We start from the raw sequence: 19,172 nt of genomic DNA, 5'->3' as shown, positions 1-19,172 counted from the left end.
CCCTTCCTTGCTGAAGGCAATATGCCGTCTCCCCTGCCCTGAATATGTGTCTGGGGTATAACTGTCTTCAAGCGTCTTACTTTTGCTGACCACACTGCAGTTTAAAAAAAACACACAAAAAACCTAGTTTAACCAGAGGTCCTCTGTAACACACTCACAGGCGGCTCCGTGTGAAACCGTCTCTGGTTGTTTTAGGGATACATCAGGGGCAGTGATGTATCTCACACACACACACACACACACACACACACACACACACACACACACACACACACACACACACACACACACACACACACACACACACACACACACACACACACACACACACACACACACACACACACACACACACACACACACACACACACACACACACACACACACACACACACACACACACACACACACACACACACACACACACACACACACACACACACAAACACATTGTAATTGTGTCATTATGACAACCAAATTAATGTTCTTAACAACTGGGTTTTCGAATTTAAAGCCAAACTCAATTTGTTTGGGAAATAAAACGCGTCCCTCCGTTCTTCCATTGTCTTGTCACTAGAAAACTCATTTTGGCCAAGTGGGGTTTTCCAGATGTCCCTCTATCCAAATCCACCTGGGGGATTCTGTGGCGTTCCCAGGCTTGATGGGATTTGTAGTCCTTCCAGCAAGTTCTGAGTCTGCCCTGGGGTCTCCTTTCATTTTGGCATAACCAGTAACCCTCCAATGGAAAGCACCCAGGAGCCTTTCTCCCACTGGATGTCTGAACTCCTCCCCCCTGTCTCTAAAACTCATTTAGTGTTGCTTGTATTTGCGTTCTCTTGTGTTCTTAAAACTTTGCTGCAGGTCATCTTCATGTGTTACTTCAGTTAACAGTTTATTTTTACTGATTCTCCAGCTAATGTCTTGAAAACTTTCCTCATCATTTTTTAAAAAGGTATCTGGCTACGCTTCAGAAAGCCACGGAAATTAACTGCATGAATAAATATTTCCATGTATTAAGAGGGACGCTCTGATTTGAAAAACTGGTTGAACTGGCCGATCATAGCACTACTCATCTTTGAAGGTTAATTATGCACAATATTCTACGATGTATCCGAGCTTACCACCCTGCAAAACTGACATTTTAATTGGAAACGCTCGGGGCATATTCAGCACACATAAACTTTCACAAATTCAAATACACAAGTGCACAATGAGAAAAAAAACACATATTTGCTCACCAACCTCCCTATTAAATATGAGCCAATTAACTGGGCCCAGCACTCAGTTGTATCCTTGACCATTTCAGCTTCTCTCTCTCTCTCTCTGTCTTCACGAGACAATAAAAGAGGATCAATACTGGCTTTAACATCTGCTGTTTATGGTGGTGATAGTGTTGAATGTTGGAGGAGAAGGGGGGGGGGGGTTGGGTAGAGGATTTGCTGTTAATATCGTCTGTGCTATTTTGGACCTGAACCAACACTGTGTGAAAATAGGACGAGGGGGTTACAGGTTATATAGGTGGGTCTATACAGTATCTTCTGTATCTTCAGTCGGAATTCATCAGACTCAGTAAGAGCTTCTGTTCGCAGATGGATTTGTGTTGTTCAACAACCTCTGGATAAGATGGAGAACTTAAGGTGTGACGGTCGTGCAGTTTGATTTGGGTTTTCACCATCTCCATCAATCTTCAATAACAACAACGACCTCAGGGGACGACTGACCCCGCTGACTTCAAACAGCCCGTTCAGCTGAGCACTTTCAAAATGACAGGAGGGGGGGGGGGCATCTCATCTGTAATAATCGATGAGCAGGTCGAGGGGGGCTTTTGTGCATCTGAAATATGAGCCTGATTTATGTTGATTAATGCTAAGTTATGTGAAACTTCATAGAGAGGTATGGTTTGTGTGAGTACAAAAGGCATTCGCTATTTACAGTAAACCTCAAATGTTTTTGGTTTTCCAAAATGTTTCCTTTTCAACTGACGCGCCCCTCGACACACAAACATAATTACGGTATAATCTACCGCTCTGTTTTTAATGCATGTTATAACGAGCAGAAATCTTTATTCACGAGTCCGCTCATGTGAGCCTGTAAGCAACTTGTCAATTAAGTGAACACATCGTCGGTTCTGAGGTTAAGAAGAACAGGAATACGTCAACCTCTGCTACCACTCTCTTTCTAACTAAGGAAATCACAGGAGCCCACTTGTTCTTAGACCTTCTGTGTGAGTCGAATCATTTATTGAAAATGCAGTATAGACTGTATGGACGACATGACGGCTCGCAGAGAGTGAAGCCAAACCATCTTGATCGCCATCTTGTGGCTAGCTGCGGTACAGGTTATAAACCTAGCTTCCTCCATGTAAGTGGATAGGACAAGGGCCGAACTACATAGCATGCCAAGGACTTCAAATCATTTTTTCTCAAAGATGGTTTCTGTCATTTGAGGTACTTCTCATAACACTGACGTTTGAGTGACAGCTGAGACTGACTAGCAAATGGTCGAGGGCGTGTCTCTGATGAACCGCCCTGCTGCACGCCATCATCACCACTGTCTAGAATGATGTCATAAGCGTATCCAGGATATATTGGCCCTATTTTTGTACAACAGATGAAGTGGAGACGCATCTTCCATCCTTATTTAAATTCTATACTATTAAAGCTACAATAATCACCGAGAGTATCTTCTATAGAGAAATTGAATGAATTATTACTTTCTCCCTTATTTTTGAGTTTGTTTGGAACGACAGGGAAACATGATTCGTCTTTGAGGAAGAACACCAGAGCTGAAAATTACTGTAAATGAGTCTTACAGCTCCGCATTCTACTGGAAAAGGAAAAGCCAATTTTAACAGCACTTATTTGAGGGGTATAAAATAAAAAGCTTCCCATCAGTAAGCAATAAACACCAGAGAAACCCAGCTACTCCCTTTTTGCAGCCCCACTTATTTCTTAGTGATTGTGTGTCCGTGTGTGTGTGTGCGTGTGTAACTCACCCCAGCTGGTCCGTCAGGTTCCACAGTACATCAGGTGTGGGCATCAGTGGTGAACCGTCGTACAAAACCACTGAGGCTCCCGTTGCCAGAGCCGACACCAGCCAGTTCCACATCATCCAGCCAGTCTATAAACGGCACACATACAAACACAGTGGTCACTTTATCCGGCTCCTCTCACGTCAACACTGATTCACGGTTGCGTTTCCCTTTCAGCTTCATGCTGAGCTGCAGCTTCCATCGCTCATATGTACAAACACTGGTGACATTCATTCTATTGCATTAAAACTGCACACAGTGCTATGTGCTTGCTCCAAGTGGGAACTGTTGGGTTCTCTAGAATATTGTAATGTCTCATCCATACTGGGTAAAGTGCATTGAGATAACGTGTGTTGTGAGTTAGAGCTACACAGATAAAATTGAGCTTATATATGCTGAACCGAATATAGGGTCAATACTGCAATATCAGCCAATGGTGAATTTCTCCCGTAAGCAGCAACAGAAGATTCACCGTGTTTCAACAAACTGGTTTTAGCTTCTCAGTTGTGGGTGTTTGCTGCTTTTCTCTGTTTTCTACTATTGTAGACTTAATTCCCATAATTTTGGATTCACAGTCTGAGAAGTTATTCAAAGATATTAAGTTCTGGTAACGTTTTATGGATATTTACAAAATATTTCCAGTTCTAAATACATATTGGTCATTAACTGATTTTAATTCACAGGTTTAATAAACATGTAAAATAAGCACAATAGGATTTTATTTCCTCAAGTGGAGGTAACTTTTATTTATAATCTGAGAATTTCCTCATATGATGCCATGAATACACATCCTACAATACAGCAACCGCAGCTTTAATCCACACAAAATGAGGTGCGGCTGACTAGATCTGCTGTTTGTGCCGAAAATGTGAAAGATAATAATTTTCACATCCGTCGTTATCGATAATTATCACAATAAATGTCACATTATTATTTGTTTCACCTTTAAAGACTGATTTTAGACAGCTTATGTGCTTTACCTCTTCATCAAGCTTGCACAATGCATAATAATTAAGTTGATTATATTGAACTTTTGTTATATTCCTATTAATGACAACGTAAGGCGATAAATAGTGTTATAGTGTCATCGCTCAGCCTTACGTAAGTGTGTCTTAATGACCAGACTTTTTGATTTATTAGAACCTGCCATATTAAACTTCATACCCCTGCATATGGCTACAAGGAGAGGGTAGAAGGGCAAGAGAACCAGGATTAGGAACCTTTGGTACGATTGGTGTTTATCTTATTGTGAAAAAGTCGTGGACTTACCGTTGTGTAGTAGATGATGACATCACTGCTGGTCATATTGCCATGGATGATGTGTTCCTTCAAGTGTTGGATGAGCGTGCCCTGCAGAAACAGACAGAGATATATGAGTGTTAAAGTGACAGGCAACCGGTTTGACAGACAGAACTCATCTTGAATAAAAGACACTTGTAAAACACTAAATCTTAGAATTATAAGGTTTTTTTCCAGACATATTTTCATGCTTCTTCATTCGGCTGCACAGGTGAAGCCTTCTATCCACGGCAGCTACACACAGAAGATCTCTGTCCAACAATAATGGGCAATTCAGGGTAAGTGTGGCTTCTCTCCCGCAGTCACTAACCCATCACAGTTGGAAAGGTTGTTATTGGTGGTGTGGAGTAGGAACTGTACAAGTTTGTCTGTGTGTGTGTATGTGTGTGTGTGTGTGTGTGCTTAAGTTTTGAGCCTACGTGTACATTGCAGTTCACATAAACCTGCTGGTCCGTGTACTTTGTGTGCACGCGTGTGCATATAATCTTTGGCAGGACTCAGCTGCCATGCCCGTCCACGGGTTTGTGGCATCGCGCTGCTGACAGCATGTTAACAGAGCCGTAACAAAGCAGAAAGCACAACGCCGCGGCTAATTGGTGGAGCCAGAGAGGACCGCCAGCGCCACAATGTGAAATGTTTTCACCGACACATTACTGTCCAATTATCTGCGGCATGTGGAGAAGGATGGGTCACAAAAAAAACAGAAAAAAAGAAAGAGATGGAGAAAGACGATAAGGGAGGGAGGAAAGAAAAGGAATAGAAAATACAAGGATAGGAAGGAAGAACGACAGAGACGACAGGGGAGGAGAAAGAAATCGAGAAGGGAAATGAACCTAATGAGCGTCTGAAAAACGAGTAAATGGGATGAAAGGGAGAGAACACATGCAAGTTGAGACAGAAAATGACGGTGAAAGACGGTTGAGAGGGTGAAAGAAGGAATGAAAGGAAAAGGAGGCAGAACGGCTGCTTTGTGGAAACATGTGAATGCATCTGTTTTTGTGTGTTAACCTGTTTGTGAACGTCGAGTGCCTGAGCCTTCAAAGTGCAGTGGTCCTTTTGAAATCACACATTCATCCAACACTCTACGCACTCAGATGTGACATGTAGCAGGGGGGGTGGAATTGTTATTCATGCCCCCCCCCACCCCTTCCACTGAGCAAGAATAACTTTCCGGGACCTGCAGATGGAGGTTTGCTGCCATCTTGTGGTGGAGAGTCACTTAAAGTAAAGGCTGAGAAGTAATACTGAGAATGATTTTAATAACCTGTTGGTGTCATCTATATCAATATGATAGAATTAATACGCCACGTTCTGTCTGTACTACCTCAACGCTCAGGTCCCCCCCCCTCGCCTGAATGTTCTGGACATTTTCCTGTTGTTGTTAATGCGTCTCACTCTGAAAATCTCCAGCTGCGTTATTCGTATGTGAAAAAAACAAACACGGGAAAAATGTCTGCACTTAATTTGTTCACAGACATTATCTGAAGATCATGTAACAGTGTCATCTTCTGTTTATGTGTATTCGTATAAATACTGTGCACTGCAAATCAAACTGTCAATATGGGCCAACTCTGCAGAGACAGATGTGACCAGAATGTGCATGTACGTGTTTGTGTGCGTGTGTGTGTATGTGCATGCGTGTGTGTTTGTGTGTATGTGTAACAGCTGGGGCCTGACTAACACTTATGGGTCAGTAAGAAATCATGTTTTTTTTTATCTACCATTACACAAATACAAACTAGAACGGAGAACAACCCATAGGCCAACTCGTTTTTCTTTCTAGGATGTGTGATGCACCATTTTCTGTGTAGTTTGGCCTCAGAGCCATTAAAGAGTTCACAGTGGGGACATTCAGCTTGTTTATGGACCCAGGGACTCCAATTCCTTCCCTCCTTCAATTAAACTATCACACAGATATTGAGCGGAGACCGAATCTACCCACTTCCAGGACAGAGCCGCCTTTTAACACGTCGGAGAAATTGACGTCAGAGGACTGGGGAGATTAAAACCGGAGAGACTCAAGGTAGCTAAATGGAAGTAAACAAGCAAAGTCTCAGAAAAGAACCTCAGATCTACAACAACAAGGGCTCATCTCTGATTAACAGTTATGTGTTACTTCACTCAGAGAGAGAATGACATGAAAGGGTTTAACTAACACTGATGTGTGAACCCTTCCTCCCGAAATAGACATGAAGCCCTTCTCCATGCCCGTGGTGCTGCTGTTGGTGTTTAATGTGGAAGGGGTTCAGGATTTCTGGTTTGAAAGTAGGAGGAACCGACATCTCTCGCTATGGGAGGAGCTTTGAGAGAAAATAAGCAGAAGCAGCAGCAGTAAAGATGCTTTATATAAAGATGGACGTGCTCTCATATGTCTCCTTGATCTTGATCACCACCTTGTGGCTGGCCGCCGTATATGAATCCCACCTCTTCTATGTTAGTGGAAGGAACATTTTAAAGTCAAAATATACATTTAAGGTACTTTCACGTTAAATGTTAATGTTTCTGGAAGTTTTGGTTTTAATTCATTTTTTGATGCTTTAGAAAACGGGGTGATGATTGACAGCTGAGACCGACTCGTGATTGGTCGAGTGCATGTACTGGTGAGACCTCAATACCACAGCTTTATCCCCTGAGTGCTACTGCGCAGACTCTGGTTATACGGGATATCTTGGCTTCATGTCTCGACAGTGGGAGGAGGAGACACGTCGTCCATCTTTATAAAACAGTCCCTCAACCCTCAAATTTGAGATGTAATGACTTTAAAAGTACATTTTTTTCAAAGATAAACTGGCAAAGCAGCTGGATTCTGTCCGATCTGATTTCTTTCAAATGGACATTATCCCAACTTTGAGTTGGGTTCTTCTTCTTGATTGAGATGTGATGGTGCTTTGCTGCCCTCTAATGGTGAGTGTGAACCAGTTAACGATCCATCTCTGTTCTGGTTTGGCTCCGCGCTCCGTCACTGGCACCGGCCCGGTGTCCTCTCTCAGATATCAGCTTCCTAACAGGCCCGACCATAAATCACGCTGCGCACCAACTGTGACTTAAAAACTTGTTTTTCTCCTTATTGGCACATGATGGGATAAAACGTCTAAAGTAGTGGTTTCATTTATTTTGCAATCGAGTTTATAACATCCAGCCAAATATTTCTGTGACCCAGCCAAATATTTTATCTACCTGCTGCACACAGAGTTACTGACCAGCTCTATACAGCCATCTACTCACATCATCTTATCCAGCATCTAGCACACAAGCCATGTTTAATGTTGATCTTAATTTGTTATAGTATAGCCTCTGCTTATTTTAATAGCAGAAATGATCTACCCTCTGTGGTACTAGATAGCTGATACTAAATCAATGCTCCTTATCTAGACCCTGGTGTGTCTCTTTGTAAAGTAGAGGTTGGAGATCAATGTAATCTACTCATCAATTTAATTATATAGTCTAAGGTTGCTCACATAGGAGCTGATGTCCCCTCAACAAGAGCATTATGTAATTAAATTTGAGCATATCTCTAGAGCTAATTTCCTTTCAGGTGTATTTCATGTGGAGCGATGCAGAGTTTATAAACTATGGGTTGATGTGAGCCAGTGATTTCCTCACCCCAGCAGAATGCACCATGCATTTAGGAGCCCCCGTGGTTCCAGACGAGTACATGATGTACAGAGGATGATTGAACGGAAGCTGCTCAAACTCCAGCTGAGGAAACTGGTCGCCGTCACCTCGTCCGGACGCCAAGAAATCGTCTATGAACACACTGCAGAGACAGTCAAGAAGAAGGAGAATAAAATGTATATTTGACCCGCTCTCTGTCAAGTAAATAATTAAATCCTGAGAGCGTAGATGTATCCACAGACACTCACCTGTTGGGGATCTTGGAGAGGTCAGTCTCGTGTTTGGAGCGAGCGTAGGGGATGACAACCACTTTCTTCAGGTCAGGCAAACCTGGAGGTCAGAGTGGAAGAGAAGCTGAGTTAGTGAAAATGAACTACAGTAGATATTCCTGTGGAAGCAGATTTGTTCTGTGCAACTTTCAAGCATCTGTATTGTATCATTTCATCAATCACTTCTAAAACAGTAAATCTATTTCTTCTTCTTGTCTTTTCACTTTCCACTATTTAGCAGAAATTCCATTACAGCTTTACTTTACTCAGGCAAATGTTGTCACTCTCATATGGTCTCTGTTCATAGTCTGAACTCTTTATCAGATGTTACATCCATCAGAAGGAGAAACTAAATGTATCTGTTATTAAACAGAATAAAACAAAAACAATATAAATAAAGAAAATCGTCAGTCTATTAGTGAATGTGGTTGACAACCTTTGACGACACTGATGAGCTTTTCCATGTGGTCGTGTGTTTTGCCGTTGTAAACCACGGCGGACACAGAGAAGATGAGTTTGGGCTGGATTTGTGAAAACCTGTCAAGGACGCCCTGAAACAAAGAAAAGAGAGAGAGAGTGAAAACTGATGACAAGTAAAAAATATAAGCAAATAATTACAACAACAGAAAAGCCTTAAAGTTTCCTAAATCTCTCCAGGGAATGAGAGAATACAAATAATTTGTCCGACATTCACAGGATTCCAATCGGCCAGATGGGGGCAGTAGCACAACAGAAACACACAGCATGATGACAGAGGGACCATTGATGAAGGAGCTGCTGCAGGATGAAGTTATTCACGCTCACTCATACACATCACACATCCTCCCCTGTGCTGGCTCACCCCACATGTGATCAGTCACCACCACCTCATTCACTTCCTGTGTGTTTGTTTTGTATAATGGTCTGTTCTGCCACAACCATGACTCCACGAGTACAGAGCAAGACTTACGTTGACGCCAAAGTCGACAGACGTGGAGCTCCACACGGCTCCGATGCTGGCGGCGGCCAACATGGCCTCCACTGCATGGACGCCATTGGGTAGGTAGCCTAGAGTCAGACGAGAGGGAAAAGGAAGACGTTAAAAAATAACATAAATAACAAAATTTCGACTAAAATGAACGACAGTACTTCTGTTTTTATTTTGCTCTGCAGATTTTTCTTGTAATCCGTAGAATATTTATCAAGATGGACGACACATCACCACACTTTCTCCAGCTGTGCAAAAATGACCATGAGCCACCATCTTGTGCTTGTGAGGTCAGAGTCTGCACTGTAGTGATCATGGTTTAACGTCGCTCAAAAATACTATCGGCCTTTATGATATACGCTGATACGATAACGTATTTAACTGAATAAACATTGAATTGCATGTTTATTTAAGGTCTATATATTGGTTGTTTTTGTGTGTTTTTTTTATTCAAAGTTTTACAGGTTATAAGGGTTTGATGTTGACATCTTAAGAATCAGACATTTATTTGAATATGTATAATCAGCTGTGAAAAATCCATATTGGCTCTAGTGTCATTTCAATAATTGAAACAATTTGTTGTTTGCGTATTATCTCATGTTGCAATGCTGCCACAGAAAATGTGATTGGTTTCACATTTGTGTGAGTCACCAGTGAGACTGTGGTTTCACACTCTGTTTAATGACACACCCAAGAATATGCACTCCCCAGAGGATGAACAGTGACGTCTATCAGCTTGGTAACCGGGTGGAGGGCACGTCGAAGATGTCAAGACCAAGGAGAAGAGCGATGGAAGGGAAGAGTGCACGGAAAAGAGAATACGTGTGTGTGTGTGTGTGTGTGTGTGTGGACCAGTTTGTGCGCGTGCGTTGGGTTGGCTCATGTTCTACTATAAAGCTCGGCGGGCTTCATCAGCTAAGTGCTTATATATCTCCTGGATTACAGACACTGACACGACAATTAAGCTACGACCTCGAGGAAGAGGACGTCGCTGTCTCTCTCACACACAAGTGAGGACACTCCATAAAACACACACACACAGATTTGTGTTTAGATATACATGTTATTTAAAGGAAACAGCTGATTATCAATCCCCTTCTCTCTCTCTCTCGGTTGTTTCTCTAGCTCGCTCCCCCTTTCTGTCCCTCCCTCCATGCGTCCCGTCCTTCTAATGAGATCCCTACAGGGCTTAAGTCATTTAGCTAATGGATTTCCCTCCAGTGACATACAGCTTTCTTCTGGGCTTTCATTCTCATCCTGGTCACTCCTGGAGAGTGGCTCAATATGAGCTTGTGAGTGGCAGCCAAAGATGTTAGTCCCACTGCTGCTTCAGAATAAAAAGGTATAGGAAACCGATATAGGAACGGACAATTTCCACTGAATGTTGCTGCTTTCAGACAATGCACTGCACTCTGAGCTTTTTGCTGAGGTTTTCAAGAGGGGCTGTATATGAGAATGCAAATGTCAGATTTTTCCCCAGTGAGAATAATAAAGCAGGAAACAGAAAATTCGTAGACGTGATGATTCATGAGGTTTCTAACATGCGATTGAAGTCTTAGGATGAAAGTGTCACACGGAGAAGACGTCGACAAAGACAGAAAATCTGGAAACATAACAAGGTTTGAAAGCTTTCGGTGTTGTGGGCGGAAGGAGGAGTATTTGTGAGGAAAACTAAAACGTGTGATTTGCAAGGGGAATGTTTTCATCATGTCCTCCCTCGTTTGTGCTCGACCCAGACGCCAGAAAGACTCCTGCTGCGTTCTTCACATGGTCATGTGGAAAAAACCCAAGTTTTGGTTAGTTTTCCATAGTTCAAGTTTGAAAACAGCTCTTTAAAACTGCTCAGATAGCTCAGATTTCATTATGTATACATTTTTAAATCCACTAATATTTCCTGTAATCTCTGAACGACGGTGCCTGTTATCTGTTCATTTATTCAGATGTGAGAAAGTATGAAAAACTAAATTCTTGTTTATATCCATCGTGAGCGGCAACAGAAAGAATTCCTCAAATAACGAAATTCTCAGAAATCAGAGATGCTGCTGTTAGACAACCTCGGTGCAAGTGAAGCCTCCGATACTGACCGAGCACAAACAGCTTGATACTCTTCACAGACAGAATATGAAACACAGAAGTGGACAGATAAGACTCATATGTCTGAGACCTGTCCTCACAACAAGCAACAAAGAACTGTCTCATATTAAAAATCAACTCTTCTCCTATTTTTGTTTGTGAAATAACCATGGAGGTTATGTTTTCGTCTGAGTGTGTGGCCCAAGGAAAAACCAAGGATTTGTTCAAATCATGGATCTTGATTTAAAACAAATTCTGACATGTTTAAGGGACTGATATTTATTAGTATGTGCAATTTGGTGCAGATCCAAACACAAATCTAGATCTACTGAATTTAAATTTTGATGTTTAATATACGTTCATGATTAAGATTTCATAATAAATAGATGAAATAAATGAATAAACAAATAATACCTCTGTTCAGTCAGTAATCTTCAGAATGGGTGTTTCTTTTGTGATCAGACAATTTAAAAAAAAACATTTTCTTTTCAAGAGTCTGTTTAACAAATGATTCAGTTCAGAAGTCTGAGATACTTTTGTTTGACAACCCCAGAGTAACATAGCTCCTGATAACAGCTCAATATCCAGCAACAAGTGTGCCAACGAGACAGAGATAAGTTTGACATTTGAATTGTCTTTCTGTAAATGTACGGATTAGAGATTGGCGAGTGGAAAGGTGCACGACCTGCCTTCAAGCCGCCGCTGCACTCACTGCCCTGCTCAGTGTGAATGAGAGGGGTGTGTACATGACTGCTCTTTACTGTGCTGACTTGCAGAAAGACAAATATTAACTTTGAAAAAAGTAAACGCCGACATTCATACAGAGCCGACTTGTGTCAAGAGAACCAGTCCTCCTCCTCCTGAGTGAAGAGAAAACAACTACAACTACAACTAACAGGACTGGATGATGAAGAGGTCAGGAGAGGAGGAGGAATGATTGTAGCTTTACTAGCACACAGGAAATGCTTGGCCTCCAAGTGTCTATTGCTAAATCGGTTATATGTAGGTGTGGCCTAGGGGGTAGAGTAGTCTTTATCCAACAAGAAGGTTGCCGGTTCAAACCCCACTCTTCTCCATCTGCATGCCGAAGTTCCCTTGGCAGAATACTGAACCCCTAAATGGCCCTTCATAAATGTTGAGTGTACTAATTGTAAGTCGCTTTGGACAAAAGCGTCAGCCAAATGAAATGTAATGTAATGTAATATATAAATACATAAAATAATACCCCTGCTATTCCATACTCTTTTGTTAACCCCCAACGAGACAGACAGCAATAACCCTGAGACTCACCTACAACCCTGTCTCCAGGCTGGACGCCCATCTTCCTCATGGCTGCAGCGAACACTGCCACGTCACGCCTCAGCTCCCCAAACGTCACCTTCACGATCTCGTCATTGGCCTCGCCTGAAAGACGGACGCAGAGAGAGGGGGAGACACAGAAGCAGAGATGAATACACACGTCTCGTGAAATGATTAGGTTAACCCAAGATATCTAGATGTGTTTTGATTGGTTTGGACATTTTAGATTTTGTGTACCACTTCAGTAAAAAATGTTTGTGACAATGCAAATTAATTTGAAAACCATAGCTAAGACAAAAGACAACCAGGGAGACACAAACGGAGACAGACTGTTTGGAGGGACAGAAGCCACAGGCAGCAACGGTCCCATTGTCCCTGTCAGCAACGGTTAACTGAGATTCAAAAGGGGCTCCACAGCATTGAGACAAATGGGCCATCCCATAATTACATTCCAGCTCCTGAGGTAGATCGAGTGCAGGAGCTCACTCTCCCTTATACAAGCATCTTGCAATGATGAAGGGTCCTGCCTGTCCATTAGTAAGTGACAGCCAGAGCTAGAGCAGGAAGCAGCGGTTGTGATAAGAAGGAGACGTATGAAGCCCGACGCTCACGATTCTGCTCTCAAACGCATCTTCAACACTGTTCTCACAAATCTGTCGGAGTTTCATTCTGCTTGATTTGGAAATATAAATTCTGAGGATGGAATAAAGTAAAGTAAACCCAACCTGTGTGACTCACAATCACAGAAAGCAAACGTGTTAACACTGACACGTCTGGAGACAATGCATGTTATATTCTTGTGGTAAAAAATTCGGTCTTCAAATTTATGATATGATAATGTTAAGTACTTATATATAATTTATATAGCACTTTTCCAGTGTTATCGACAACTCAAAGCACAAAACACGCTTCTATACACATATTTTTCCATCACCCAGAATTCATACACTGTCAGTGCAGCCATCAGGGCCAATTTGGGGTTTGGTGCCTTGCTCAAAGACACTTAAAAATGCTGAATAAATGTACCAGGGGTTCATTTGGACCCTCTCTTTGGACCCTCTCTTCCCCTTGAGCCACTTTTAATCTTTCTTTTTTAAATCAGATGCTAAATATATACGAACAACAACAATATAATATCTGATCCAAATATCAGGATGGAAGCCAATAATAGAAAAAGAAAAAAACACTGAAAAATAACTGGTTCTGCATGAATCCAGTGTTTGAAGGTGTGTTCAGGAAGGATAAAACTGTGTTATCTGATATTAAGAATGTGTGTGTGTGTGTTTGTGTGTTTGTGTGTGTGTGTGTGTGTGTGTGTTAACGTGCTCCGTGCATAGAAACAACACAACCAGGATTCAGGAAACAGGAGCACCACTTTTACATGTATCAATGTTTATTACTTTTATCAGTTCCATATCACTCCATAAACTCACTTGCAGCGTAGAGAGCCACTTTGTCCTGGTCCGCATGTTTGAGCAGGTTCTCCGCGTAGTTGAGCCGAGCCCCTTGAAACCACTCTGGAACATCTGAGATCCGCTTGGATACGTCCACCACCTGGGAGACAGATCACCAAGGACACACAGAGGAGAGTCAAACCAATGACACTGATCTGGCTGAGATGTTTTAGGCTTCTGTGATGCTGCCAGCAGATAATCAAATCGCCTTTTCCCTTTAATTTGTTGTTATTTTTCACACATGCTTTATGCGTCACGTGTAACTTACAGATTTCTTTGTGCTTGCATCAAAACGTTTGCAAAAAAAAACACAATTTTTCATAAAAATCCATGGCAACATTGGGATTTAATAGTCTCGCCCACATTGTGCGTCACTGTAACAACGTCTCTCTTTCCTCCATCCGGATTCTGCTGCTGCTGCAAACCTACCAAAGGATTAAATGTGTTAGTCGAGTGTGTACAGTGGAGATCTGGGGCCAGCGTGTGCCGTGGGACGTGTTCTCTCTGTGTACTGAAGGGGTGTGTTGAGAACAAGGTTCGATACCAGAACATCAGTCATCTATTGTTATCTAACACACACACACACACACACTCACTTCAGTGGCTACATCCTGGTTCTAAGCAACTTGAAGAGGTTAGAGAGAAAATGACATCATTGATTAATGACCAGGATTAATCTCATAAATGTCTGAGCGCCTGCACATAAAAGGGGCGTTTCTGACTGTTTACGACCAATCACGTCCATGTCCCATCGGCTAACAGGGAGGAGTCAGGGTTTATGACCTGAGCTGCTGCCAGCCACCACACAATTGTAGGGGCAGTCATGCTGGCCATCTTTCAATAGAGTCAAATGTTGAAAATAAGAGAGTTTGAGAGTTAGACATTAGAGCAGGTTAATGTGCTTCTTCTCAGTTTTCATTTCAAACCCTTCTACCTCTACGATCACGGTGTAGCGGCAGAGACCGGCTGGACTCACCTCCTCGTACGGTTTGGAGCTGACGACTCCACAGAAGCTCCACACCTCCGCCCAGAACTCTGGGTAGCTGTCCACCGACCACTGGTACAGGTCGCTGTAGTTAGCTGGAGGAAAGAAAGTCACCAGTTACTACGGATTAATAACAAGTTTTTAACTTGCTGTTGTGTCTAATCTGCTCAAACTTAAAATGACAAGTTGCTGCAGATGACCTCCATGTGAATGACATTATGTTTCACGAATAACAATCCTACAATCTACGATCTTGAACTCTGTAAACCTGAGATTAACGTCACTGATAATCTTCACAACACGATGGAAGATTAATGACAAAATGTCAAAATGAAATCAGCCGCTGCTGTTTTCTCTTCACCATATTTGTATTAGATCTGCATATTTACATTCTCCACTTATAAGATTCTAAGATGTAAAAGTCGAATTTCCCACTGAAAGTTTCCTCTGAATGTTTATAAGAGAAAATGTTAAATAATAATGTGACCTCTATTGTGATAATTACTGATATTGGTTGATGTGACATTTAAAATCTATATTTTTTTCCTTATCTTACTATTTCAACAGATACACTCACACATCTGCCACATCTGTCTGTCTCTACTCTCCTCCCTCAGCAGGGGCAGATCAGGGGGCGGGGTCAGGGGGCACTGGCCCCTGAAGGGCCCCTGTCCTGTAAATAGTCTTAAAAAAACAACAACTGGTCATTAACTTACTTACAATACTATCAGTTAGTTTGACAAATTGTTAAATAGTTTTCAATCTTTACGTTTTAAAGTTCACAATGTGCTTGACAAAAGTGACAAAATATATTCAAAGATAAGTGGCAGTGAGTTTTCTCTGGGCAACTACTCATTTCTGTCTGTACTCCAGTGTCTCATGTGCACTAAATTACACTTTATACAGTGAATACATTCAGTTTTACATAGTATTATAAATCATATTTACATATAGCAAGTTAACTTATAACCTCTGCAGGACTGAATTATATATATTTGGCCCCTCTTAAGCGAATTCAGGCCCCTTTTGATTCCAATTTAGAATAATCCTAGATCCGCCACTGTCCCCAGTCATGTACATCTCTTCCTCTTTCTCTCTATTCATCCACTGCCCTGCAGACCGAGTTCTTCAGCATTCCTCCCTGAACTGACGCGTTATCACACAGACAGATCCAGTCTGTCGTCACCGTCTGGCAGCTGAGCTGGAGCAGAAATCACCGACAGGAGCTGCAGATTCACGCACAGCTACTTTCCTCCTGTGATGTAAACTGAGGTAATTCAGACGGAACGCATCTGCGGGACGGATAATTACACAACAATGTGCAGGCAGATGCAGGGACAATTGTCATGGTTCTCAGAGGATTAACCCTCTCCTCTCCCGGTCCGCCCTCCTCCTCCTCCTCCTCCCTGCTCCTCACCCAGATTAAGCCCGTGGTTCCCGTTGACCTGCGTCCTGAACCTGTCCATCTGCGTGTTCCTCTTGGAGTCCGGGTACCACAGCACCTTGCCCTCCACCTCCATGATTCTCTCGCTCTTTCCCTCCGCGTCTTTGGACATCTTCGCCGGGTGGAGCGGCTGCTTGGCGGCTTGCTGTCTGGGGCTGGGCGGCTGACGGGGTGCACCGGCGGGGAGCTGAGAGGGCTGGTGTCGGGTCGGGCTCAGCGGCTCGGCTGCTAAGTGTCTGCGGGGAATCACAGCAGCTGCGGCGGATACAAAGTGTCAAAGGCAAGCGTGGAGCTAACGCTGTGAAGCGACAGGCCACGCCCCAGCGTCATGACGTAGGGAAAAGAGCTGCGTTCAAGAGCGGAGTGTTCAAAGTGTATCATCTGATCTGAAAGATGAATTTATTCATGAATTTAATTTGAATTGACCTGAAACAAAAACACAAATAAAGTAACCGTGTAACCACAAGCACTGGTGAATATGGTTTAATACGGTGAATATTGTGTTAATGCCACAGCTGCCTTCACTGTTGGAACACTGGTGAACTTGATGGATGAGTAATGTATAAATATATTTTCCTTCACCACTTAAGAACATGTTAAAAGATGATCCTGAAGAAAAGAAAAGTCTGAGCCAAACACCTTCTTAAACTCGAAAAAACGTTCATATCATAAATATGTACCATGTTATCAATCTATTAAACAGATGTTGGATATCGACAAGCGTACTCGTACATTCTGAACTTCTGTAAAGTTTTTGCTCTTTGCAGGAACTGTTGGGTTCTCTATAAATATGAAGGTCTTGACCGCCGTGGTGGAATCCAACTCTTTACAACATTTACAAGGGCACCTCGTTATAATAACATTAATAAAGAAATTGTATGAACACAGCTAAAAAGTGCTCTACATAGGTAAATATGATTAAAACATTCCAGGACTGGGGCCGATTAGGTCAGGGAATAAAGCAATGTAGAAATAAAACAGCATTGAAGCAATAACAATGGAATAATAGAAATATTTTTTTACATCTTATGCTCCTTTCTAACTGGTCTTCCCTACATTCAGAGACAAATGTTTACATGTGACTACATTAATATATATATATATTTCTATTGTGTATGTGCTACTTTTATAGATTTTGATTTTATATTAAATGCATATTTCTACCTAACACATGGCTCCAGGTGCACAGTGTTCTCTTGCTAAAAGGTGTTAGTTTGCATGTTAATGTACATTAAGATTGTGTAACACTGGTGTGGCAGTGTGCGTCTCATATTTTCTCAGAACTCTTAAACCAGTGTCTCCGGTTTTCTATCACATGTTCTGATCAAACCAGTTTCCCCTTTTGGTATGTGCACACAGTTAACCCGAAGTGGGGAGACACATTGCAATGATTGTGCCACACTGTAAAAAGAATGTAATTGATAAATATGAAAAAATTAAAGTTGTTGAAAAAATAGATAGTCTCACCACCACAACTACTACAGAACTGTCACTGTAAAGAAGTATGCGCTAATAAAGATATTGATAATATAGATATTTTAAGGATAAGGTGATTGAAAGATACAAGTAACCAAGGCAGAGTATTGAAACCAAATGTAAATACAGATTTAAAGATTAATAACTGAATCTATCCAAGATTATGTCATTTATTAGACTTATATTATTACAGTAGATGTAAGTGGTTTATTTTAAGTGAAAACAGTGCAAGAGAAAAACTTAAATTATATAATTAAATATATAAAGATAGATATAGGCAGTGTGTTTTTAAATTGATAATAAAGTTATCATACAGACCAGACTGACGGTTTGTAATTGCAAAGGTCTTGTAAATATTTTGCTATTTCGTTAAAAGTAATATTTGGGTCCTGGGTTTTTAGACTTGTAATTCTTCTCCCCGTAGAGGTCTTGAACGTCCCCAACACGTGAACGCGCAGCAACCAGGCCTCTCATGCACACATGCATGCGGGAATCTTGCCTGTCAAACCGGACGCTTCTGATTGGTCCTCAGTGAACTGGTTCCACATCAGACGACTGATCGGTCTATATGTGGGGCGGAGCTTCCCCATTGGACTGGCGTCTTGTTGGACCAATGGCAAGCTGTTGTTTCGTGCTTCAAAGCGGTTGTACTGGCCAATCGGAGAGCGAGAAGGAAGGAGCGTTTTAGAGGTGTGCCCAATCAGAGAGAGGCTTGAAAGACCCTCCTCACTGGAAAGTGGTCTCATTTCAACTGTGAGTCAGCGATGCAAACTTTTTTCCTATAGCTATGTCAAGTTAAGTCAGTTTTAACACAATTTCTATATTACAACAACACAATAATTTCACTATAAGGACCCACAACTTTTTGAAACTTCTTTCATTGTTTAAACTCCTCTGCTCATTATAACATTATGGAAAATGTAATCCATCCACGTTAAACATAAAAGTCACGCGTTGGGTTTTTAAATCATAGATACACAAAAATCAGCTGGGATAATAAACCACTCATGAATAAGTCACCTGAGGCCACATTATCATCTGTCCAGCACAGTGAGTAGGGAATCTCTTTGCTGGAGACGTGAAGCTGCTGTGTGTTCTGGCACAGCAGCTGGAGACACAAGTGTTGTAACTTGTCTGATAGTGTTTTGTAATGTAGGTGTCTGCTTACTTAAAAGCCACCGAGAGCCACAGTCCACATTTGCCCAGTGACTCAAACCTGAACCCTCGTACTCTGAAAGACAAAGTCAGTTTCTTTTATGA

The 19,172-nt window shown here is 41.9% G+C and overlaps 1 protein-coding gene across 1 annotated transcript in view; it reads right to left on the bottom strand.

Moving 5' to 3' along the window:
• The window catches only part of aacs (acetoacetyl-CoA synthetase), a 33,693-nt gene extending 16,328 nt beyond the window's left edge, over nt 1-17,365 (bottom strand). The window contains exons 1-10 of the mRNA XM_062381523.1: nt 16,410-17,365; nt 14,984-15,087; nt 13,987-14,107; nt 12,545-12,658; nt 9,164-9,261; nt 8,651-8,765; nt 8,194-8,275; nt 7,934-8,087; nt 4,301-4,381; nt 2,996-3,120 (exon numbers count right to left, since the gene is read on the bottom strand). Of these exons, the coding sequence (XP_062237507.1) occupies nt 2,996-3,120; nt 4,301-4,381; nt 7,934-8,087; nt 8,194-8,275; nt 8,651-8,765; nt 9,164-9,261; nt 12,545-12,658; nt 13,987-14,107; nt 14,984-15,087; nt 16,410-16,548 (1,133 nt within the window). The 5' untranslated portion in view covers nt 16,549-17,365. The remainder of the gene's footprint in view (nt 1-2,995; nt 3,121-4,300; nt 4,382-7,933; nt 8,088-8,193; nt 8,276-8,650; nt 8,766-9,163; nt 9,262-12,544; nt 12,659-13,986; nt 14,108-14,983; nt 15,088-16,409) is intronic.
• Nucleotides 17,366-19,172: the final 1,807 nt, after the last annotated feature.

Source organism: Platichthys flesus, chromosome 3, assembly GCF_949316205.1.
Source record: "Platichthys flesus chromosome 3, fPlaFle2.1, whole genome shotgun sequence".
Taxonomy (NCBI): Eukaryota; Metazoa; Chordata; class Actinopteri; order Pleuronectiformes; family Pleuronectidae; genus Platichthys; species Platichthys flesus.
Note: the sequence above shows the minus strand (reverse complement) of the source record. Positions and strands in the feature narration are given on the sequence as shown.